General features: G+C 34.7%; 1 protein-coding gene across 5 annotated transcripts in view; it reads left to right on the plus strand.

The window, feature by feature from the left end:
- Positions 1-290: 290 nt before the first annotated feature.
- The window catches only part of LOC128205113 (multiple epidermal growth factor-like domains protein 10), a 40686-nt gene continuing 13314 nt past the window's right edge, over positions 291-27662 (plus strand). Inside the window, exons 1-6 of one of the 5 annotated variants that reach the window (XM_052906549.1) lie at positions 350-375; positions 1194-1247; positions 15767-15904; positions 22034-22117; positions 22437-22683; positions 27232-27346. In XM_052906549.1, coding sequence (XP_052762509.1) covers positions 27295-27346 — 52 coding nt within the window. In that variant the 5' untranslated portion in view covers positions 350-375; positions 1194-1247; positions 15767-15904; ... (1 more) ...; positions 22437-22683; positions 27232-27294. Of the gene's footprint in view, positions 376-1193; positions 1248-15766; positions 15905-22033; positions 22118-22436; positions 22684-27231; positions 27347-27662 lie in introns of all 5 variants that reach the window. The other 4 variants (XM_052906548.1, XM_052906550.1, XM_052906547.1 and 1 more) reach the window with 4 other exon arrangements.

Raw genomic sequence — 27662 nt, forward strand, 5'->3', positions numbered from 1 at the left:
TTAATATCTTTTATTTACAGCAATCAATATTGCAAAGAAGATGATCTTTATTAGATTTAAGCTTCCGATCAAGTTCTTAAATGTTTAGTATGAAATATATGTTGTTATTTGTATTTATTTCACGAAATTATTATGTTTAAATCAAGATTTTGTTTAATGTACTTAGAACAGATGTGTTATGGTGCATGTAAACAATGAACCAGACGTATTCACTTTCAATTTTAGGATTTATTTCAAAGCGTTCACAAATAAGTTTGGCCAAGTATTAACATGTCAAGCGTAACAAAAATAAACCCGCAGCCTTTTTATATAACATCGACAGGAGTAGACCAATATTGTGATGCTGCAGCAACGAGAGTGTTTATTCGGAAAAAGGTATGTGTTATACAACTGTGGATTTATTTGCAATGTTTATGATATTTTTGTCAGTAGTTAGTTCATGATTGCATATGAATTAATAGCCTTTGACCAGTTTCAAGATATATATTAAGCCGAATTAATCCGATATTAACAAAATGTATACAAAGTTGAGGAGAAAAGACACATTTGTTGCTATTTGTGACGTTTACACATATTTAAGGTTATTGTTGTTACGACTAAGGTCCTTTAAAGGGACACCAGATGATATAATTGCAAGAAAAAAAGAAAATTGTCAAAAACTTACATAACTTTGATATCGGTGTGTACAACGCATTGAATCTTTCTCACTGATGTATCACATCGCTTACGACGCATGTATCTTTCGCAGTTTTTGCGTATTTTACCAATTCGAAATTTACTTCGGAATATCTGTCTGTACTAATCACGAGATCTTCATATGCTAAGTATACACACTATAACAATTAGGCGCTTTTTAAACGGGTAAACTAAGCTTAGACAGCGACAAAATGCACTTTTTATTATGACAAAAGATGTATTATCGACCTAATACTAGCTCGTATAGACAACTTTAGGCTTTTTGTGTGGAAATAATGTATTTGCCGATTTGGGGACCATCTGGTGTCTAACCCCTTTAATGAAACGGGCCCCTAGTTTATTCAATAACAAGCCTTAGACTGTTGTCAAAGCAGCCTCAAAAATCAATAAGTCGTTGCTAAATATCATTAGTCAATACAATTGTCTAGAAAACATAATTAATCTGCAAACTTTGACATAAAATGTTATGATATGGTTCATCTATTTCTTTATTTTAGCATCATACTCTTCGGCAGTGCCTATCTCGCGGTGTTCAGTCATCCGTAATTAAGGTATAATCTACTGCGCAATTATTTTGTTATATCATATTCACTATTTAATAAATATTCATATTCAGCCAACGTCTTTTTCTTCAAATTAATTATGATTTTAAGGTAAATAGAATTTCACCTAATTCAAAATTCAACTGTTTCACGGTAATTCTTTTTGTAGCGTATTACTGTGTTAGACAAATAAAATGGAACTTATGCGAATGATAATGAATTGTCAAAGTGTTAAATGTATGCACTTCTAACATCATATGGCTGATCTTGTAATATTTTTTGTTGGAAAAAGTTGGTGGTTTGCTGTTAAAACTACATGTCATTTGCTAGTATATAGATAATATATTATTTTCCGTTTGTATAACAATACTATTCAGTTTCGAGTAACAATTGATATATCAGACACACTGGAAACGTTTTTTTTCTCCTGGTCATGTATGTGGTGATCATTATTCGAATAGTTTTAAAATGATGTGAAATAATGTCGTTGTGTGAAAATATGACATAGACACATTCAATACTATCAATTAGATAAACAATGGAAAATGCAGCTCAGTCGTCTTTCATTCTCACATTAATTCTAAAACAAGAAAAAGGTTGATGCATAGCATCAAGTCGGCGCAATGAAAGTAGAAGAAAAACGTGCATGCAAATAACCAAAAATGGTTATTATTTCAATGATAATATTTTGTTTTATGTTTGGTGTACATATGCTCGAATGACATTATGGTTAATAATATTGTTACAATAGTTTAAGCCCGGAATTATAGATTTTCTGTTTTTTCCCCAAGCTAATCCTCCGGTTAAAACTAAATTATAACAAAAATATACATACGTTTCTTCGGATGAAATAGAGTCAATGGTCTAATACATAGATTTCAATAGCATGAAATTCACCTTTTACTTGTACCGGCATGTTATGTGAATTCCTTGCTTTATATTTTGTATAAGTTTTTGTAACACATTTCACTCATATGAGTATATAGAACGGGGATAAAAATACTATACATCAAAGGGGAATTATCTGGAATTCATTCTTTCGAATGACATTTTCAAAACAAACAATTAAGCTCAAGGTTCTTTTTTTTTAAACTCGGCATTTTTGCTGTCACCAAGGGAGATTACTGCGTAGGAGGTTTACAAACATAAAGGATATTTTAATAGTACCGTGTAACCTTCATCTATTTGATATCAATCGGAGGGGAGCAGGACTTTTCAACCCCAAGACTTTTCAATCCCTTCTCAAAACGAAGACTTTTCAACACTTAGACTTTTCAACCCCTATTTCAAAGACTTTTCAACCCCTACCTGTTTGGACTTTTCAACCCCTATATCAAAGATGTTTAACCCCTAGTTGACATATTTTAATTGCAATATTGAAGACTTTTCAACCCCTATATCAAAGACTTTCAACCCCTATTATTTTTTTGTCAGCCAGGTGTTGTCTTTTTCATTGTTGTTTTTTTGGCAAGAAACTTTACAAATCAACAAATTGTTTTTGAAATACATTTAAAGATTTGTTAGTATTATTTGTTACTCTTTACTACAAAGTATTGGATAAAATTTAGACAAAGGTGTTGCATTGATTTACTAATCACTTGTTTGCTGAAGGCAAATGATACCATCGATGATTTTTTTAAACAGTGGATTTGTTTAACTAGAATATATATTACTCTAAATGTGCTCTAGCTGACATCTAGCCATTAGTTGCAATACCTCACTTGATGATGTGAGCATATATTTAAATAATAGAATTGAGAAGAAAATTGCAAAAGAAAATAAATGCATAGAAGGATTTACGGAGCAATCTCCATAATTTGCTAGTAGAACACCCATTAAACCTCTACTTGAACATTTGTTAAACTTTTATTGCTTTTAAAAAAGGTCAGCAGTCAAAAGATTTTGTTGTAGTACCATATTGCTATTTCAGTACAGTTCAATTTTAGTTGCTGATAATGAAATCAAAGTATTATCTAATAACTCTGAGCACTAGGGTAAATAGGGGATAGGGTAAATAAGTTAAAATTATTTTTGTTCAGTTTTTAAATCCGGATATCATACACAACATTTAACAAGCTGCTCATGATTTAAAATGATGGCCATCAGGGTATTACAACCTTAATTTGAACTGTCATTTTCAAGTCACTATAACCTAAATAAAAAGGTGTCATGAATCCCTTAAGAATTTATGACCATGTCACACTTGCTGCCCATTAATGGATGTGCGACCTTCATCCCATTCTTTAATTGCAAAAAACGATACAATGCTTATAGCGTTTTTTACATATAAACCACTTTAAGCTGCACTCTCACAGATATACCATTTTCACAACTTTTTTTTTATTTTTTGTCTTAGAAATAGCAAATTTTTGCGTAAATATCTACAAACCAATAATAAAAAATTGCTGACAAAAGATCAGATTTACAAATTTTCGTTTGAAAATTAATGTTTTATGGCTTAAGCCGTTTCTAACGGTTTAAGAAAAATGCATAAGATATCAATTTTGGAACTTAAACATAAATATCTGCGATCTAATTTTTTGTCAGCAGTCTTGTATCACTAGTTTCCATGGATTTTTGCTAAAATTGGCTCGTTCCAAGGCAAAAAATAAAATAGTTGTCAAAACGTTCAATATCTGAGCTTTAATAATAGAATGATTCTTTTTAATCTGAGAAAAAAACGTTAATAAAATCTTATGTCACACTGAGTTACGTTTGTAACATTTGATCAACACATTTTAAAAGCATTTAGCACTAAGTGATAAAACCCCTTTTACTCTTCAGGCCATAATGTTGTTTATTCACGGTTTAAAACTGTTTCATCTAGGCTTGATATAATTATTATTCTATGTTATTCTATTTGTAATTTGAAAGCATTTGAAACTCTATGTATACTTTTGTATTTCTGCTGAATATAGATATTTTGAAAAATTGTGAAGAATTTTATTTGAAGTTCAACACATTTAGGTGTATTTTTTTTATTGATGAAACAATATGTTTTAAAAAATGCTTATTAATTCTATGTATTTTGGACAAACTAAAAGAAAGAAATATATATTCTGTTTCAATTATTGTGGGAGCAGTACCATGCACATTATATAATGTGTGAGAATTTCCTTAGGGAGATAGATTTATTGCTATGCGACTAAACAGCTTTAAATGAACAGTCATTCTTTTTATATTTCCATGTAATATTTTATGAAATATTGTATGAGCATGTGTTCTTATGTATTTTTTTTATATGTATTTCATATTTGTTATGTATTTTATTTGAACTGTTTGTTGCATTTTTATTCTAACTATATTCTTGATTTTTAAAATAAATTTAAAAATAAATTGCTTATTGTTGTAGGTAGTATATAAAAAGGTGAGAATTTAAGGGGTTGAAAAGTCTTCGTTTATTAGGGGTTGAAAAGTCTTTGTTTTGAGGGGGGTTTAAAAGTCTTAGCACTTTTAGGGGTTGAAATGACAAAGGGGTTGAAAAGTCTTTGATTTCACAAATCACAAAGGGGTTGAAAAGTCTTGGGGTTGAAAAGTCTGACAGCCAATCGGAACACCTCGGCCTGTATCTATCTCGGAGATGAGTTGGTATTTTCAAAATGATAAGCAGGGCTATTATAATTTAAGGTTTCATTATCAATTAAAGTGTAAAGTTTTATTAAACAAACTAAACTTCATATTTTATCATACAACGTGGAAACTATTGAAAGCATATTGTTCTGCAATTTATGAACTGGTCCCTAAGTTGGAATATTTCTAAAGCCATATCAAATATAGTCGCCGCCCTTCTGGGCGCCGACTAATAAACTATCCAATCGCCTTTTGGATTAAACCCTTTCTGTAGCTACGGTGTATTAAATTACTGTTAGCTTTTGATTACCTTTCATTTCCAGGATGTTTGACTGACCCGTTAGGAAAGATAAGCGCTGCTAACGGACTCCTGTATTATGTATTTTACAAATACATTTGTACTTAGTTTAGGTCAAAGTCAGACTTTTTAAATTGCTTGGGCTGAAAAAATAGGCACAATGCCAACGTGAAAATGGCACATAATTGCAATGAAAATAAATTGAATATCATGACTTTAAAATTGTGCATTATCGTAATTTTAAGGAATCAACGGTTTGTTTTGTTAAGTTTGCCGAATTTTTAAAGGGCAGGGGGCAACACATAAAGGCCGCCATGCGAACGAGAAAATGTCACATTATCGTGATATAAATAACTTGAATATCATGATGTTTAAGATTCTGCTTAATTGTAATTAAATGTATCAACACTATTTAAAGTTTGTATGAATCTATGATCGTACAATTATATGTTTAACAAAATATTAAAAAAATATTGGATTGTCATTAGCATTGGATTATGTGAAGGGCAGTGTATACTCATGTTGGTTTCATAAGATTAATGTAAAATTCGCAAGTAAATTTGTGATACTCCCGTCAGACGCCCCTATAAAATTATCCATCTTAAGTTTTTTATGTCAATTTGTATAGTTTTTCAACCGAATAGGCCAAAATGCACGATTTCAGACTGAAAATAGCAAAACTTAACGCATATACATTCAGGTTCTAGGTGAGAGGGGTGCATGTCGAAAATTGGGTCCACAAGTTGCGCTCCCTCGACAATGAACGCGAGAACACCAAGACAACCCTTCATAACACCAATATTTTGTCTTGCAGTGTGTTGTGGTTTGTGTAATGCATTTTTGTTACCTGTGCCTTTAAATAGGCTCATATGTTGGCTCGTTCCTAGCTGTAGTATCCATTGATGAAATGTAAGAGCATTTTCGATCGAGCTGTTTAAGATCAAAAGCATCAATCGTAGCGCCATTGTTTTGACTTTTCTTAAGACCTATCGAAGGAATAGTCGCAAATGTCACACATTGACAGAACGCCCCACTCGTCACTAAATAAATAATGAGGTCTCATGATCAGTTGAACGGCAGATATGAACTATCCGTAACCGCTATATACGTCCAAGATCGTCGTCCGCGAATATGGTATAATTAATCTTACAACAGAGCCAAAATATCTCATAGTACCTTTTTGGGTTTATAACCCCGTCTATTACGACTGATGGAACAGAAAAAAATACTCTGAACTCGTTAATTGCTATAGAAACGTTGATAAAAACAGCCTAAGTATCACAAGCGCTAAGATAGAGCTAATTTTGTTATAACATATATTACATTAACAAAATTAGATTCCTTTGCATCTCCATTGATTCAGTTTTATATCCGCATTGGAGAGTGTCACTCGAGAGCCCTGTTTACCTAAGCTGCAACGAGCTGAATGAAAATGGCGCTGTCCGGTTGAAATAAAATGAAATAATATAACCAATAAGAAAGAGCGGAGAAGCATTTTATTACAGAGCAGTGTTCTTATGCAAGCCCTTTTTAGGCTGTAGGCCGTAGGCCTGCAGACTTTTATAACCGTATCTCGGAAATCGCATCGGCAGATCGACATAACATTTTTAACTTTTGACGAATGAATGCGCGCACGGGCGTATCAACCCAAGCGCTGTTAGAACTCCGGTGGTGAACGACCTAATTTACATTACCAATCTACTCTAATATCTGCTATACGGAGCTGCGTTTTGCATATTAATTTGCTTGCTAAAAGTAGCGCTGAAATGAACATTCATACTATTTTATGCGGTTATTATAGTGCAAATAAGCTGCGTTTTTGCGTATTTACGCAATTAAAATCATAGTAAACGCAATTATTTTAATATCGACTTGTTAGAAAACGCAATATAAAAAGCAGAATACGCAAATAGTTTTGAAATGAACGCGAACTGAATCAAAATAAATACATGTGTATCTGTGTTTACATTTCGGCCGCGGCCGGGGAGTTAGATACTGTAATGTTGTCAGTGTAATGTATATAACAGACCCAAAACGGGATGGTTTATTATGGCTTTATTACATTCATACTCATACGCACATGATCTTGAATCTAATCAATAACTGAACTATCAACATACATGCAACTGTTAGCCAGAGGCGGGCTTATCATACACAGAGGCGGGTTTACCAAAAATGGGTTCTGATTGGCTACATCCCTCCTTTACATGGATTTGATTTTACTTATATGAAAAAAGATTAATAAATCATATAAACATATTTTCATGAATTATTCATAACACATTGTATTATTTCTTTTTAACAGAAACTATCATTTTCTTAAATATCATTGCAATAATCAAATCATTTGCAACCATGTATTAAAATAATCAAGATTACTGTCTGTCTATAAATTAACCTCTGACCCTTTTTCCTGACAAATTTAGAAAATGTCAGGTAATAAAACTATCTAATAGCACACACATTATAGATCATTAAGAACAAGCATTAAGTTCGAATGTTAGATAATCCGGCTTGTCTTTATAACATTAAGATGATATCATGTAAATGGTTTGGCGGGAAGAGATTTCCCAGCAAATGTCCGTTTAATTATCATGATGTGGTTGTAAATCCGTTTCGGATCTCTGCAATGTTCTGGTCCATCGGACGCTCCCAGAATTTTGAAGTTAATTGTTATTACTCCACTGAATTGGTTAACACACTTCACGGATTAAGTTTATTAGCATTTTGCATGGGAATAGTTTTTTTGTTTGTTATCAACACTCAATTATTATCTAGAAACTCATTTATACTATGCAGGCATTATTATGACATGGATAAGAAAATCACACAATTAACACTCCTTCAATCACGATAACGTATCGGCATCTGACGACGTCTGTTTGGTCGCTGTTGTTCGTTTTCGTTGTTTTGCTGCTCGCGCGGTCCTGAACGCTGTTTATGTTGTTGGCTGTGTGTGGGCGGTACAGGTACCAACTTAAAGTGTGCGGCGTCGCGTGTCATTTCACGGCCACCATAGCGTACTGTGACCATGGATCCCTTTCGTCTGACGACGTATCCCCATTTATGACTGAATGGCGTTGTTAATTTATTTTGTTTGGGTTGTTTAACGAGGACCGGATCGCCTGGCTGTTATGTACATGGTTTTGCCTTCCGTTTCTCATCGACATACTTTTTGTTCTTTTGCTTTGATTTAGTGTCCCTTTTGCGTATATACATATCATTTCTCGGCACAGTAAATGTTGGAAGCTTTGTCTTCATTTTGCGATTGAACATTATTTCAAATGGCGAAAGTCCTGTGCTTTGATGTGGGGTTGATCTGTCATTCATTAGAAAAATAGTAAGTTCAGATTTAAAGTTCTTTCCAGACGCTGTCGCAGTTTTTATTGTTTTACTAGTGGCTTCATAAATGCTTCTACCAATCCGTTGGCTTGTGGGGCTAGTGGGGTTACCTTCCGGTGTTTGAACCCGATACTGTTTGCAAATTGCGTAAATTCGTGGCTATTGAACGGCGCTCCGTTGTCGGATTTTACCACACTTGGAATTCCAAAAATTCTTTCAAGGTGCGATATGACATTTTGTGCAGTCAGGCTTGTTAACTTTTCAACTAATGGGTATCTACTGTAGACACAGATAACTACCATAAAATATTCTCCTGTTGGAAACGGCTCACAAAAATCAACTGACACTTCATCCCACGGTTTCTTTGGTAATGGGCTTGGCTTGATCGGTTCTTCCGTCGTTTGTGGTGATGCAGACATGCATGGTATGCAATTCTTGCATAGTTCGTCAACTAATTTGTCCAGATAGGGGGAACCAGCAGGTTTCTCGTAAGAGCGCTTTTGTTCTGTTTCTCCCTTGGTGACCTTCGTGTGCTAGGCTAATTACTTTTGATTGCAGGCTGTTTGGGATACACAGCCTGATTCCTGGTAGAAGAACGTTTCCATGCTCTGTTGACAGGACGGTCAATTCGTCTGCAAGCTGCTGATAACAGTTATAGCTGCCATCACCGGCGCATGTTTGCTTAATCCATGTGTTGTTTTGAAGCGCGGATATTATGCATGTCAACACACAATCTTGGGTTGTGGCACTTGCCACGTCTTGGAGATTTAATGACTTGGGCACTGCGGCATTGGCAATAAAATTCACATATTCCTCAGCTGTGTTTTCGTGTGAGTAATTATTTACTGGATGTCGGGAGCAGTAATCTGCTATCATTTTATTTCGAGGCATGTGCTTGACTGTAAAGTTGTAGGTGGTAAGTCTCAATCGCCATCGTTCAAGTCTAGCTGACTGTATTTGTTTAGAGTTTGTGCATATTGAGAGCAGGGGTCTGCAGTCGGTTACTAGCTGGAATGCCTTTCCATACAAGTAAATGTGAAAATGTTTGCAGCCCCAAACACATGCAAGCATTTCCCGTTCTGTTTGGCTGTAACGCTTTTCCACTGGCGTCAATGACCGGCTTCCATATGCGATAACTTTGTTTTCTTGTATTAATATCCCTGATATTCCCTCGGGGCTTGCATCTACCCAGAGTTCTGTGTGTTTTTTCGGGTCAAAATAGCTCATCACTGTATCGCTGCATAGCGCTTGTTTCAGCTGGTCGAAAGCAGTCTGCTGCTGATTTGTCCATTTAAAATCGCTGCTATCTTTCAATAAATCGCGCAGGGGTGTCGTAATTGTAGAATACTTGTCAATGAACTTTGAGAGGTAATTGGTCATACCTAAGAATGACCTTAATTCACCTGTAGTCTTCGGCTCGGCTATATTTTGAATTGCTGTGATTTTGGCCGGATCGGGACTTATGCCTTTGTCCGAAAAAACAAAGCCATAGAATTTGACAGAGGTTTTACCAAATTCGCACTTCTGCTTTTTGAGTGTGAGATTTTTGTCTTACATTCGTTGCAGTACGGCTTCGAGTCTCCGATCATGTTCGTCACGGTTTGGTGCGTGTATTATAATGTCATCCGATATGTTCAATGTTCCCTCGAGACCTGTTAGCACTTGTCGTATTCCATTTCTGAATATTTCTGGCGCTACGTTTACACCGAAATTCAGTCGTTTGTACCTGTATAATCCGACATGTGATGCAAACACTGTCATGTTGCGTGACTCCTCGGACAGTTAAAGCTAGTGAAATCCTTTATTAAAATCCACTTTGGAGAACACCCTTGATCCGTTTAATTCCAGGATTATGTCATCAGTTGTAGGCACTACATGACGCTCGCAATGCTTGATTTGCTTTTCTCATATCTACACAAAGCCTTATTTGGTCTGGAACGTTCGGCTTTGGTGCTACAACAATGTTCGAAACCCAAGGTGTCGGCCCGTCCACCTTTTCAATGACATCTTGCTGTTCAAGTTGTTTTATTTCCTGTTTCACTTTTTCTCGCACGTGGAATGGAATACTTCTAGCTGGTTGTGCTATAGGCACGACGTTTTCATCAACATGGAACTTGATTTGTTTGTCTTTTAATTTGCCTAGTCCAGTGAACACGGACTGATATTTGTCACATAATTCCTCGTATTTGTTACTGTTCACTGAGTTTATTACTGGCACAATACCGAGTTCAACAGATGTCTGATAACTGATTAATGTCACTGATGATCCCTGAACAACGTGAAATTCTGCTGCTGTCACTTTTGATTTAGTTTCCACTGTAAATGTATTTTTGCCTTTTATAGTTAACGGTTTATTTTGTGCAAATGCGAACACTTTTATGTTTGTTTTCTTCAGCATTGGCCTTGGTTTCATTTTGCTAACAACATCTTGGCTGATTATGTTTATTGAACTTCCGGTATCAATTAGAGTTTTCGTTTGAACACCATTTATGCTTAATATTATCTTTGGCACTTTGTTATGTGTCAAAACGTTGACTCCAAATAATGTGTCTGTATCCGACACCGAATGCTCTTTATGTGCCACATTTTCCACCTGGTCAATTTCATGAACCTGAGCCTTACGCGTTCGTTTTCTGCATACGCCAATAAAGTGGTTTGGTTATACGACAATAATTACATGTCGCTCCATAGGCTGGGCACTTGGTATGGTGTGGATATATTCCGCCACAGTTTCTGCACGTTTGTCTTCATTGTGACTGTTGTTGACGTTTTCTTTGTGCTGATGGTGGATAGCTATAATTTACATGTTGCGATTTAGTGTGTCGCGGTGTGGCTTTAATTTTGTTTACGTCGCTGTGTTGCGGTTCCATTGCTTTGGCTTTTCTGTCTGCAATTTCCATTGTTCTTCCCCTTGTTAAAATATCTTTAAGCGGCTTGTCTTCTTCCAGACATTTAAGTCGTAGTTTCTTTGATCCGCAGCCTTGGATGATTTGGCTCTTTATTTCACCGTCTTTGTCCGAAAATTCACAATTATCTGCCTTTTGGCGGAGGCGAGTTGCAAATTGGTCTATTGTTTCGGCGTGATGTTGTTTTAGGTTCCTAAATTCGAACCGCTCGAACTCTGTTTTTCTTCGGTTGGAAATAGCCTGTTAACCCTTGCTTGACATCATCGTAGTTTGAATCGCTGTCTCCAAGGTTCAATGTTTCGTATATTTCGAATACTTCATCTCCGGCATAATGAAGTAATAGCGCTTTCCTCCGTTTTTTGGAGTCAATGCTAAGTCCTGTGAACAAATTGTCCAACTTTGTCACGTATTTAGTCCATCGTGTGCCAAGGGACGTTTCCTCCCCGTACACATCAAATTTCGGGAACGGCGCTAATCCAGCCATTGTGCGTTAATCCTGACACTGACGTATTTCATATGTTAATCTACTAGCACTTGAATCCTCAATCCTCGTCGCCAATGTAATGTTGTCAGTGTAATGTATATAACAGACCCAAAACGGGATGGTTTATTATGGCTTTATTACATTCATACTCATACGCACATCAATAACTGAACTATCAACATACATGCAACTGTTAGCCAGAGGCGGGCTTATCATACACAGAGGCGGGTTTACCAATAGTGGGCTCTGATTGGCCATTACAGATACTATCGGTTAAAAATAGAATCTGGGTCATCGGATTAGGACAGGTTTATTCCCCGGAAATTAACCCTGAGCCATTGATCTTATTATAGATGCAATTAAATTCTCATTTGGTGTTAGATATCACACCAAATTGTTTTAAATGAAATTGAAATATTTCCTTTTAACCTATAATCAGTTTTTTGGTGATTGTAATTCATTTATTAGTATATTTTCTATGTTTAACATAACCTAAATCGGCTCTTACTTGACAATTTTTTTATTAAGATTGTTAGTATGTACTTACACAAAATAGTTGGTTATGCAGCTGAGTCGCATCAAACCATTTACTTGTAAGAATATACTAACAACCTTTAACCATCATACTAATTGCTTAACATACAGAACAGAACAGAACAGAACAGAAGTTTATTTTGATTTAGACTTCATAGTCTCTCATCATACAAACAATCACAGAAATGTACATACACACAAAAACAAACACATACACATACAAATAATACATTCAAAAAATAAAACAAAACATATGATAATACAAAGAAAACAATGTGTTTTACTTTGTAACAGTCCTGTAACTTGTAAGCTTAAACATACTTGGATTCTGCCAGTAACAACGACTTATGTATCTTTTTCTTATGTGTTTATATATATCACACTTGAACATGAAGTGAAACTTATCTTCAATGTCCCTGCTATCACAAAATACACATAATCGATCATGTCTCTCTTCTCGGTTTATCCCGTAACGACCAGTCTCAATTCTGAGTTTATGTGATGATAGTCGCAGTTGACTTAACACATGTCGATAACGCTTTGAGTTCATAACGTCAAGATACTGTTCATATTCAATCTTTGGTTTTTACATATTTATATAGAGTAAGTACGTTATTATTTTGCAGGGAAGTGTGCCATTCTTGGCTTAAGTGATCAATAAGCCGCTGCTTAAACAATTGAGCAAAACAGTCAGGATTTATAGTGTATGGATTTTCCCATACATACCCGAAACCGTGTCTGTAAAGTAGGTCCTTTGTCTTTGACGACCAATTATCTAAATGTCTAATATTGTTGTCAGCAACTAATTCGTCATAAAGTGCCTTAATTACACAGTGGTTAGTATTGATGCCTGTAAACAAATATTTCACCATTCGAGTCTGTCTTATAATATGTAATGGGTAGCGCCCTAATTCACCATAAACACCTACATTACTTGTTGAAAGTTTTACACCTAGCTTACGCTTGCAAAACTTCAGATGTACTCTTTCCAATTCTTTAGCATTAGAATATCCCCATATTTCACACCCATAACTTAATATCAAACCAACAAACGCATCAAAAAGGTCACACTGTGTCTTTGGGCTCAAATCAAAGCCCTTTAAATTTCCACTTAAAATATACATAGCTTTTAAAGCTTTTCCCGCTAGCATTTGCTGGTTATTGTTGAATTGGCCGTTATTACTAAATATCGTTCCTAGGTACGTGAATTGTTCAACTATTTCTACTACTTTATCGTTATAGATCCAACTTTCGCCACGTTTCAGCCTTTCTCGTTTTCGGAAAACCATGATTTTACTTTTATCGACATTGACTTGCAAACACCAACGCTTGCAATAATCGGATAGACTGTTCAAACTTCGTTGTAGATCTTCGGCCGTTTCCGCTATTATTACCATGTCGTCGGCATAAAGGAATACTATCAAAGTTATCTGTTTCAACATGATTCCACTGTCTGGATTAGATTGTAAAAATAATTCTAGATCTTCGATAAAAATGTCCCATAACAAAGGTGAGCATATTTCTCCCTGCTTCAAGCCGATAGCTATATCAAAGAAATCAGAGTAACTATTGCAGTGCCGTACCTGTACTCGTACATTTTCATACATGTTCTTAATAATTCTAAACATTTTGCCCCGTAAACCAAGTTGTTTATAAATTTTGTACCACAGACCATTTCTATATACACTGTCAAAACATTTGGACATATCAATAAATGCCGCATATAGGCGTTTTCCTTTAAATAATATGTGTTGTATGATACTATTCAAACAGAAAACAGCACCCGTAGTTGATAATCCCTGACGAAATCCAAACTGTGCCTCTGATATGTTGCTATTTTCTTCGGCCCAACTCTTCAGCGTATTATTTAAAACCGATGTGAAAAGTTTTGACAGGCAGCTGCATAGGGTAATTCCTCTGTAATTATTCACATTGCTATCATCGCCCTTTTCAAAGATAGGGACAACAATGCCCTGCATCCATAACGAAGGGAAACAACCTGTATTGAAAATCATATTAAAAATGTCCGTAAAGTGTGCAATGATTATGTCCCCCGCTTCGATGAAAACTCATTAATCAAAAGGTCGGTCCCATAAGCCTTTCCCCGTTTTAGTCCCTTAATAGCCCGTCTAACCTCGTCAACACTTATTTCCCTATCTAGCTCAGGAAATGCCGGTGTGTCAGTCGGGTGCTCCGTAGAACAAAAATTCTTCGAATCTCTTCCATACTGTGGTCCGATTTGGCTCGCTAAATTTTCAAAATGTTCTTTGAACTCATTAACGTCTACATTTTGTGCTTTCATTTGCTTTTTCTTAGCAAAATATTTCCAAAACTCTTTCGGCTGTTTGCCTTTCAATCGTTCAGTTTATTTAATCTTTGCATGCCTGTAACGTCGTTTTGTCCTCTTCGTAATGCTCTTGAAGGCCTTTTTAGCACCGACCAGTCGTACTCTATTATCATTATTTCTAAGGTTATTAAAATCCCGTAATGCATTCTCATATGAACGTTTTGCAACTCGGCAATTACCATCAAACCATTCATTTGTATACATAACCTGCGTTTTCGCTAGACGGGTACGTTTAACCGTGTTTCGCTCTTTGCAGAATAATGGTTGCGTAACCTCGTTCATTACATTTACAAAACAGTTTAAAACATTGTCCATATCGTCACTACATTGAATTGAACAATCATTTATGATATTATTAAAAATTGGCAATTTCGATATCATATTTCGTCTATATAATTCTTTCTTATCAGAGTCCCACATAATATAGTTCGATTTTTCTGTGCCCGCATCACTGGTCCTTTGAGGTTGCCCCTTTAAGCTTATCCCTAGCGGCGCGTGGTCCGAAAACGGATTAAAATCTAGTACTTCGACATTGTTAATACATTTAAAAGCAGACTCTTTACACAAAAGATAATCAATGACCGAACATCCCGCATTACAAAAGTACGTATGTTTGCCATCCTTTTCAATACGTCCGTTGCATATTCGCATTTCCGTTGATTTACATAGATCAAGTAATTGTAATCCTTGTCTATTATGAACCATGTCCATACTGGTGCGCAGTAGCCGCCTATCTGGAACATAATCGTCACTATCTATGTATTCGTTGAAACAGTCCGATTCGATATAATCTATATTTTGGCCAACTCGTGCGTTCATATCACCAACAGCAAAAACGACCCCTCAATCTTGATATTTACAAATGTCCCTTTCAAGAATTTCAAACAAATTTGTATTAACAACCAGGTAAGCCGGTGAGTCTTCACAACAAATATATGACACACATATAAATAGGTCTTCTTTATTTTGAAAGAAAGTCTTTTTAATACATTCTAAGTTCAATCCATATTATAGTGTCGAAAAGGGTTTCTACTATTTCTATTCCAGGCATCATAGTGCTTCTACAATACAAAACAATGCCACCGCTGTTTCTTTTCGCTCGTCTATTCTGAAATTTACGGTAAAAATTTAGTGTTTCGTAACCTTGTATATCGGATGGCCCACGCTGATCCGTCCATGACTCAGGTAAGATCATAGTTATCAAAAATATTTAAAAAATCGTCATTTTCCTGTTTATCTTTAGACCAACCATTGCAGTTCCATACTAGCACGTTAATATCACCCTCCGGTCCGTCCTATTCGACCTTACCGTACTTGCCATTGCTGTACGCTTTGCCGTCCACATACAACTTGTTGTACTTAATGTACGAGTCTTTGCCATCCTTTCTGGCTGCTACCATTACTGGAATCAGCTTTCTCCTTTGGCTAACTATCTCGGGTGGGTATTGGTCGTGCATGAAAATTCCAGTATTCTTGGAGTCATTATTGTTTCGGTTTGATTTAACACAGTCTTTATCCGACAATGTTTTGAACACAGCAAGGATACTACTATGTTTTCCTTGCTGTTTAGTACCTATTCTCGACAGTTTTTCAAACATAATCGCACTTGCCCTCTCTTTAGGAATTTTCAGAGTGGTCGTCATAAAACCATGCATGGCGTCATGAGTTTCCTTTGAGTTCGGGCGTCCAGCTCCCTGTTCGTGTATGCCGCCTATAATCAGATTGTTTATCATCGCCTTAGCGTTAATATCTATCATGGACTCTTTCAATTTCCGGCTTTTTTCCTGCAAAGTTTTTACGTCCTTTCGCATTGCATCGAAATTGAAATCCGTCACGTCACACTTTTCTTCTATCGAGGTAATAGTCTCTGTGTATTTTGCCACACGCTTATCAGTATCAGTAAAGAGTTTATTAAGCTTGGTGTCGACGTCGGTAATCTTTTTTTCAAGGCTTTCTTATTTGTCAAGTCTTTTATATATATGATCAAAATTGGACGACATAAATTGCATAAGCTCTGCGTTCGATACACTCCTTCCCTGTTGGGGAGTCGCCGGCATCGCAGGCGTGGAAGTAGCGCAGGCCATGTTCTGGGGTAGGTACGCCCCGACAGGCGTTCCGGTTTGCTGCATCGGTCCGAAGTTCATGTTATATGGGAATTGAGGTAATACGGCATACGTACCGTTGTTCGTTGCTCGTGAAGCGGATAGGTTTATTGTATCAAGCGGGGTATAATTTCGACAATTAGTTTCTGGGCTGAGATCTTCTGTAAAAAGGCAAGTTATGATCCGTTAGCTTGAGAAGTGTTCACGGCATATCCCGGAGCTAAATCGGACAAGTAAATCGCACATCTAGCCTCTTTGTTTGGCCTCGATTTTGAATATGAATTATTTGACAAAGAAGAATCACTTTGATCACCTTTTTTCTTTTACCACTTTTGTTCTTTCCCATCATAACACATCCTCATGTCCAGCAATAAATCCTGCACATGTACATACATGTATACATTTTGTCACATTCACTACAGGAAGTCCATAGATAAATCCATTTTTGAAGAGCTCTCAAAAACACGTCCGATCAACGCTTTCACGGACGGTCATCTATGCACTTTTACAATTGAAATCAAAGCGCTTAAAGCGATGAAAGGCTTTCGACCTGCTACAATTTGTGAATATAGTCACGTAATGCCGAATGGAATGGAAAGTGTGTGAAAATTTCTCAGTTTGTCTTAGAAATTTCAACCAAGACTCTTGAGCATGTTGCATATGCAGATTTATAAACCAATGATATAAATCTGTTCATTTTGTCCACGAGTGACATAGGTTGAGGGCGATATATTAAGATACATCAATACATACAGGGAATAAATAGAATGTGGGTGATTCGATCCAGATGAATTTTGCGAGAGGATCCTGTCATTGTAGAAAGAAACCTTAAACATAAACTTAATTAGCATGTCCAATGCATTTTGTTGGATGCATTTGGTTAAACGGTCATACCCTGGTAGTAAATTAAATACGACTCAGTCAGTGTAGGGTAAATTTAAAAATGCCTAAATGCGTTATTCATGGCAGTGCATTGTTGTTTATATAACCAAAGTTCCAGATAAGGTATCATATGCAACTGAGTATTACTCCATACTTTAGTAATTATTTGGGTATTCCACATAATAAATGATTATTTCAAGTGGCTGATACTCGATGATTTTGATTTAACTGAGTATCAGCATAATAATCTTAAAGTATTTCCGAAGGAATTCGGGAGCATGCATATTCTATCTTAGATGTTTATGTTAATTAGTAGTCTAATGTGCCCGTCCAGTCCAAAACGCACTCGATGACCCCACTATAATTATGTTTAATGTAAATCCGCCATCTTGGACGGAGTAGAAAATGAGGGAATTTTCGGAGGCGCTCGGTCGTAACAATATTGATCCGGCGTTAGACTTCTGGATCTAACCGGTCGTTGGCGGTCAGCCTAGCAGACGATTTTTAGGTGACTTTTAAACCGCCACAGTCCATATGTTTATGTTTTACATAACCCGCAGCGTCCGTCATACCGATAGCAGACGACAGTGTTTAAATTGTCCGATAGTCCGCCATTATAGCGGGATAACAAATTGCTGTATATTTCATTAGCATACGATGTTTTCTTCCGATTTTTTTCCATTATAGCGGGATCGCAGTTCGCTGTAATATTGGTTAGTATACGACATTAGTCTACTTTAATTTTGTTTTACAATTACATTACTATACTCACAAAACGTAGCAGGCCGAAAGCCTTTTAACGCTTTAAGCGCTTTGATTCAAAATGAGGTTATCCGCCAGGCAACAAAATACTAGCCACGGGGACCAGATGGCGCTCTATTCGAACGTACCGTTGCAAACCACTTTCGATAGCTAACGCAACGTACTAACCACTTTAAAGAGTGATTTATTTCAGATAATCTAGTTCAAGAGATAAGCAATTTATCAAGGGACTTGATTTTTCATGTGTTATAAGGTCAGGCACTCTTTTTATTTCATGTGAAATTTGAACAAAATGCTTTATTCAATGTGAAAATCGCCCAAAGTTTAAATTAGAGCTCTAATATTAAAATTTTCTTTCAAATGTGACAGAAAATGCTCTATTTTGCCGAAAGGCTTAGTAACGCGATTGAAAATTGAATCTTTCTAATTCGAACGCATAATAAAATTTATAATTTAAAATTTGGATTTATAAAATGCCGTTCAAATGAGTGTCTGACAGTTTCTGTTTGGTGTTTTTCATTAAGATACGCATAATAACAAAGTTAAAACAAATGTTGCCAACAGCCAATCTGTGAACAAGTACTTTGGGTCGGATAAGTGATAAGTTGATATCGGATGGAAATTCGTTGAAGAACAACTGAGGACTGTGGGATATTTTAGACTTTTAAATAAAACATCAGTTTCAACAAATGCGCGAAATGCTCTCGTGTTAATGATGTATCGGAAGTCACATCAGTTTCTATCCTATCCGCATCGGCCTAGCAAAGACATCCAAACTATATTTGGAATTCGTAATTTTGACTAGCACAATATGCGATAAGTAGATGCAAACACTGATTTACAGTGTTATTTGACTGTTTAGTGTATGTATATTATACAAATCATATTGCATTTATATGAGAATAATTCTATCGAAACATATGCACTTGTGTTGGCGCAGATAAATAGAGAGGTTGCGAAACGCTACTTCTGAACATTTTAAGTATCTTCCATGGCCGAGAGTGTAAGATTTTAAGGTCCATCCCAACCCGCGCGTATGGAGTTTTGCGGAAACGCGGTTGACCGAGTTTCCGTTGAACAACCTGCGAGGGTGTTGGTATGAACCTATCTTACACGAGCGGCTATGGTAGCTGCTTTTTCTCCCACCTCAGTTAAACAACATAAAGTTAAATTTATTTGTTTCGCTGGAACTCTATTTAGAGAAGTGAAATTTATTTGCGTACATATATGTGATAATTCGTGGTTGTCATGGATATGCGCGCAGTGATTCAGATTATGTAAATAGTCATATCGTTCTTTAAATAGTTCTGAGGAGAGTGCAGCATAATTTCATGAATGCAGCGTTTGTTGGGTGCCATATGAAGCGATAAATAATTAATTTGGATTTTAAATATTGCCACAAGACAAGGTTTCCATGATGCTACAGATGTCGGTCTTCAACAAGCGATGTAATTGTGTGATGGCAATTAAAAAAGGAGTTCTATACGGGTACTTGTTTTATAATTGCCTGTGGGCAAGATAAGGATTTCCAGCATGGCCATTTTTTTATCTCCTTATCTGAGGTGGGAAAAATGTTTTACTATGACACTGGTGAAATAAAATACGATCTAACACTGAAATCAACAATTATCCTCGCCTTTTTTCTATATTTAATGAAAATGCCACCATGACATTTTTAACTTTTCACCATCGTACCCATTCGTTAGTTAAAACATGCAAACACACTGTTCCTCAACGTGACACCTTGTTAGTTCAGTAAAGACACCAATGCTACTTGATTCAATCACAGCCTCATACAATGTCACTTGAGTTGTCTCATTTTTATGACAATATAAACATTAAAAGCGCATTTAGGTTTTCAACAAAAAAGGTACATGTTATTCCCATATATGACGATCTATAAATTTGAGCAATTGTCAGTTTGCAGAATATCTTTCACCACAACACCATGTTTGTCTTTAATATGACCAATACTCTTTTCTTCTCCAACTTGATAACATTTTGAATGGAAATCTCCAGACACTACATATTCAATAAAAAATGTTACCATGAATATTTCCTAACAACCGATATGTCCGCTTAGTGAAGTAATTTGCGACTAAAACTTTCTTTAAAAGCACATGTTTGGGTTCTTTATTAATAGGAACACTTTAATACAAGTCACTGATGGTATTTTACCTTCTACGAAATGGCAAAACATCGACATCTGCTATGCTGTTCAAACACTACACACAGTAACGCTTACAGTACGATACCTATTGTTGAAGAACAAAACCTTTATTTCGCGAGTTAAATCACTTCAGTAATTTGTTATAGCACGTATTCCCATGTGCAGAAGGCGGTCTTATCACATGTCGGCCCTTAAATCCGCTAAAGAAAACGTCCGTAAGTGGTCAGTGGTTAGTGGTCACCAAGCCGAACAAGTGGGTTTTCTCTGGGTTCTCCGCCCCCCCCCCCATACCACAAGACCACACTCTCGCGCAACATCGTGCCAACGAGAGTAACATAGTATAAGTTAACATAACTGTCTTCACAATCGTTGTAAAATATATAATGTTAAAACTAAACGTCCGTAAATCCTAAACGTGAATACATATTAATTCAACTGTTGCTATGAATTTCCTGGTTCATAGACTAATAAACATTGGTAAAATGTATAATCCATAGAGCAGTCAAAAAGGGTTCAGATCCGTTGGATCCGTCCCATTTACTCCTCATTTTGAGAAAAAGGCTAATCAGTCCATGAAATCACCATGAAATTGTACCAGTCAATTAATTACCACTTTGTGGGCCATCCTGCTGGGCTGTTGAATGTGTGTATTCCCAGATGATCTTTGTTTTGACTGATACTGCAGTGTTAAGCTTGTGGTGAGTTATTGCATGTATCAAAATGATCTTGAGAATGGGGTAAATATTTGCATACATAGAGAATTGGCCTACACTAATTGATAAATTAAAAGTTAAAACTGAAATCACAATGTTTTCATTACAGTTCTTGAAATTGATAAAGGGACCTCTAAGTCATTTTTTTCGTATCAATTCTTTATCAGCCTAACTGGCGATAGCTTGTGTTCGGTCTTCAATTTTGTCATACGAGGTCGTATTTAAAATGAGTTGACTTGGGCGTGTGGGGATATTCATGACATTTAGTGATAGCTCTTATTATTAAAAATATATAATATCCCACAAATAGAGATCATTCTAAACTGTTTATGTAAGTATAATGGTATACAACAAAATTATTCAACTTAAAGTTCAAGTTAACTGAATCAAATGAAATTTAATGAACGACAAAAAAAGTTAAAAATAAGATGTACAGCTCGTTTGAAACATGTGCATTGGAATTGAATACCAGCTGGGCAGTCAGGAGTATTTATAAGACTGTGGCTTATATGTTGCTTCAGATCATTATCACAGAAATGTTGATAAGCAGTGACCCTGTGTAACCTTTATTAGAATGATAAGATTGGAAGGCACAAACTCTTGACATTATATTTAATTTTGCACATAAAGAAGTAAAACTGGAAAAAAAGTCATGATACAATACTAACATGACGGTTTAATTCAGGAGTCCGATGAACCATTGGCTGTTGTTAGTCCAGAGGAACCCACACAGCCACTTCATACATCAACACCAAAGAAACCCATACATGTATGTATTCAACTGCCTGCAAAAATGGGAAAATTTGCTGCAGAAGACTGTACTTTTTACAATTAAGTTACCCCATAAAGTCATGCATTATTTTTTAAATAATAAAGAACAATAAACAAATAGATCATATTTATGCACCGTGTTAAATTTTAATTGCTTAAAAAAACAGTTCATAGATATGTTATCAATTATAATTATTTTTAAGACAAGTAAAACAGGAAAAGGCAGACCAGATCATATTTATGCACCGTGTTAAATTTTAATTGCTTGTAAAAAAAAGTTCATAGATAATGTTTAATCAATTATAATTATTTTTCAGACAAGTAAAACAGGAAAAGGCAGACCAGTTCGGAGGTTATTAAAGCTTAAGAAAACAGGGGAAGTGCAACGTCTACAGCCATGTAGGAGATGATGTTTTCATAGCAATGTATCCCAGAGCCAGATCATCAGGGCTAGAGAAAAAGTATAGACGAAGGATTTCAACTGTAGAGTTGACTGGATGTTGGAAAAGTTTGAAGAATCCCCGAATTGTTTTGGTTATGTTACCAAACCTCAAGATTTAGTTGGTAATATTCCCAGAAATATATTTAACTCTGTCAATAAATGTGAGCTGGTTAAGCTCTGCGATTATGTTAAAGAATCAGTATGTATTCGTAATGTTATTCCTAATAATTATTATTATTATTATCAATTTAGTTCATCCTCTGATACTGCTGCCTTTACGTCAACATATTTGTGTCTTTAACCATAGCACTAACCATGTACAAGCATTTGATATCAAAAACCTAAGTGTATGTGTTTAGAAAATGTTCTGATGTATATGACTTATAAACGTCTATTCTGTTCTTTTCTGTGTTTTTTTTTTAAATCATAATATGCGAAAGTCCACACTTGTATTTAAAATAATTATTGTCAAATTGTAAAATTGCAAGAGACATACCTGTACTACTGAAATAACATTCTAGTAGGTTTAAACAACCAGGAATATGTAATCTATGTCGTTCTATCAATCAACACTTATAAGAGTCAAACGTCATGGTCATATCTCATATTCGCCAATAAAATGTTGTCGTATTTACTTATTTCCTTCTAAGAGGACACATTTTATCTGCAAATATCTGTTATCATCTGAACACGATTGAACACTTTGTCTAATATCCTCACACTTTGAATGGTCATAATCTTTAAACTGCCTTAAAGTCATCCAATGGCCATGACCAATCAGCTGTCATTTAAGTCCATGCATATTTCGATTGTTCAAATAATCCTGACAACATGGCGCTCAGGGGGTGGTGGGGATTAATGTTTGACAAACATCTCTTATTATAAAATGTTTATATTTTTATTGGAAATATTATCAAACATTTGCGAATATTGCATGTTTTAGAAATGTTTAGAACAATTTTAGTCATACTATAGATTATTCTGGGAATATTACAAACATGCTGAAAAACCTGCTGTTAATTTTAATACTATTCAATGAAGATTTTGGTAATATTCCCAGAATAATTCATGTCCTACAGCAGCCCACGTGGAGCTTTTTCTTTTGGATTATTTTATTTCAATTCATCTTTTGATATGCCCAAAAAAGTTTTGGTAATGTTACCAAATATTTCAAGATAATATAATTGTATTCAGGATGAATTTGAGAACGATAACGGAAAATGTTCGTAATTCATTTTGGGAATATTACCAAATATTTGTGACTATTCCTAGTTTAAGAATGATATTGAAAATCTCTCGGCATAATATGGATTATTTTGGGAATGTTCTCAAAAATGTTGAAAAGCCCCAGTTTTCAATACTACACTATGAACTATTTGGTCCTACAAAAACTATTTGTGGAGTTTTCAAAGGCTTTTTGTTGAATTAGTTTGTTTCAGTTCATCTGGTAATATTCTCAAATAATTTTGGTAATGTTACCAAATATCACGATCAAATTGGTAATATTCCCAGAAAACCTGGACATTTTATTCAGAATCCTGGAAGAAAATGTTCATCATTTATTTTGGGAATATTACCAAATATTTATGACTTTTCATAGTTGAAGAATATTTTTAAAATCTCTGGGCATAATATCGATAGTTTTGGGAATGTTCCCAAAAATGTTAAAACGCCCACTACAACTTTAAATACTATACTATGAAATGTTTGGTAATATTCCAGAAAGGTTTTGGTAATGTTACCAGAAATTTCAAGATTAACTTTGGTAATATTCCCAGAAAACTTGGACGTTATTTCCAAGACGAATTTTAGAATGTTAGCCGAAAATGTTCATAATTCAGAAAAATACCCCCTAGTTTTTATTAACTTTTAGAAAACCTCTCAACATACTATGGATACTTTTGGTAATATTACCAGAAATGTTAAAAATACACCATAACTCTTCAATACTATATTACAAAGTGTTTGAAAATATTTTCAAAATGTTTTGGTAATGTTACCAAGTTTTCAAGATCAAATTGGTAATATTCCCAGAAAACCTGAACATTATGTTCAGAATCCTAGCAGAAAATGTTCATCACTTATTTTGGGAATATTACCAAATATTTGTGACTTTTCATAGTTGAAGAATATTTTAGAAAATCTCTCGGCATAGTATGGATTATTTTGGGAATGTTCCCACAAATGTTGAAACCCCCACCATAACTCTTCAATGCTATATTACAAAGTGTTTGGAAATATTTTCAAAATGTTTTGGTAATGATACCAAATTTTCAAGATCAAATTGGTAATATTCCCAGAAAACCTGGACATTATATTCAGAATCCTAGCAGAAAATGTTCATCACTTATTTTGGGAATATTACCAAATATTTGTGACTTTTCATAGCTGAAAATATTTTAGAAAATCTCTCGGCATAGTATGGATTTTTTTGGGAATGTTCCCACAAAAGTTGAAACCCCTACCACAACTTTCAATACTATACTACAAAGTGTTTGGAAATATTTTCAAAATGTTTTGGTAATGTTACCAAATTTTCAAGATCAAATTGGTAATATTCCCAGAAAACCTGGACATTAAATTCAGAATCCTAGCAGAAAATGTTTATCTTTTTTTGGGGGGGAATATTACCAAATATTTGTGACTTTTCATAGTTGATGAATATTTTAGAAAATCTCTCGGCATAGTATCGATTATTTTGGGAATGTTCCCACAAATGTTGAAACCCCCACCACAACATTCAATACTATATTACAAAGTGTTAGGAATTATTTTCAAAATGCTTTGGTAATGTTACCAAATTTTCAAGATCAAATTGGTAATATTCCCAGAAAACCTGGACATTAAATTCAGAATCCTAGCAGAAAATGTTCATCATTTTTTTGGGAATATTACCAAATAATTGTGACTTTTCATAGTTGAAGAATATTTTAGAAAATCTCTCGGCGTGGTATCGATTATTTTGGGAATGTTCCCACAAATGTTGAAACCCCCACCACAACTTTCAATACTATACTACAAAGTGTTTGGAAATATTTTCAAAATGTTTTGGTAATGTTACCAAATTTTCAAGATCAAATTGGTAATATTCCCAGAAAACCTGGCATACTATGGATACTTTTGGGAATATTACCAGAAATGTTGAAAACCACACTATAACTCTTCAATACCATACTATGAAGTGTTTGGTAATATTCCCAAAAATATTTCTAATCCTACAGAAATGCTTTGAGAACATTACAAAGGGTTTCTGTTGAATAAAAATATTACCATGCTGAAAAGGGAAAGTTGCGTTTTCCCTTTTCATTTTGCGGTTTGTTCGTAAATGAATACACATTGCTTCGCTTTACTGAGCATACACTGTTTTGGACGCGAAGTATGTTATTTTAAGATGTGAATACATATATAAATCCATCTCTACAGGATATAATTGAGGTTTTGAAACCAACTACATTGTATATTTATTTTTTATATTTATTTGTTTTTGTTTATTTAACTTTTAACATTTAACAGGTTAAAGCATTTATAACAGTTGAATACGTACGTATTCAATGAGTGGTGAAATCCGTGCAAACCGTTATAACATTTGTCATTGCAAAATAATTAACAAAACTAAAAATATATTAATTGATTTTATTTTTTATTAATATGATAAACACGAAGTGTGTGGTTGCTATATATTTCGTACATATTTCTGAGGAACTATAAAGTCCTTTATATAAAATCAGTTGATATATAATCACGTTTTATTTTCAACGCATGATAAGTCATACATATCTCAATTTTGACATATTTTGCAATAAAGTTGATTTTTTGTTCAATGTACATGTCAGAGTTGTTTTCATTTTTGCATAAACATACTTTATGTAGCCATATATTTCATAACGCTGTATTCAGCTGCTATTGTATTTGTTTACACGCCATAATGTTATACCGCTGTTTTTAAATATTGTTATTATATATTTGTATATAATGCACATTAATATCATGATTTATGGGGGATAATGTACATTAATATCCTCACTTATGGGGGATTTTGTTGATCTCCCTACTAATTTAGTGTGAAACGTTTTACCGATATATGAAAAAAACACATCTTTCTCATTTGGCGTCGAACGTGTGATGTAAAACTAATCTCCCATTCGTTACAATTTAATACATAATTTTTTAAATCTTGTTACGGAAAAGTTAAAATGGTCGCCAAAGGCTTGCTTTATATATTTTCTTTAACGCGTTCCTATTTTTATTTGGTTTTAAATTGCTTCTCATGAAAAGACCTATGTATAATTATGGACGGCATCATTATTTATTTGGAATTTGTTCATAGGGTGACAATAATATTCTCCCCTCTACATGTTAGTTAATATAATTCACCACGAACCTTTCATTTTATATACCTTTTTCAATCTTTCTAAAGTCTACACAGAAACAATTTCACATAATTTGCTTAGTTTTATGAAACATCACCTCACAGAAACGCGCTGTTTGTTATTTATTTCAAAATTTGGTGAAAACTAGGAGTGGTAAAAATAAAATAATAATTATAATATTGCATTTTCTGTTCACTATGTGCGGTAAATCCGTAGAAATGAATATTAATATTGTGATTGCATGATTGACAATTATTCTACTAATACAAAATCGAAACTGAATTATATTAACATCTCCAGGAAAAGACACAAAATATTGGACGAGCACATAAGAAGTACTATTAGAATGTTATTCAGATAAAGATGGCAGACGGATCAACCATTATTGCAATAACAACAATCATCCTTTCATTTGGTAAGTCTAATTCATTTCAGGTATATGAACGTATACATTAATTTAAATGAAATTCGAACACTGAAAACATGCTTTAAAATTTAATAAAATACTATTTTAAAATGTATTTACCTTATGGTATTATATGTGCTCGACTTTTAATCCTCGCCTTTGACAAATACTGTTACATCGTATTATCCGCGTGATTATTAACGTTGACTGCATTTTATTTGCAACTAATACAACTATACGACACGAAATGAATTAAAAAAAACTATCATACTAAACAAGAAACAACGTGGATATTTATCTACAAACATATATTAACTGCAACAAT

The sequence above is a fragment of the Mya arenaria genome, chromosome 10 (genome assembly GCF_026914265.1).
Source record: "Mya arenaria isolate MELC-2E11 chromosome 10, ASM2691426v1".
In the NCBI taxonomy this organism is placed as follows: Eukaryota; Metazoa; Mollusca; class Bivalvia; order Myida; family Myidae; genus Mya; species Mya arenaria.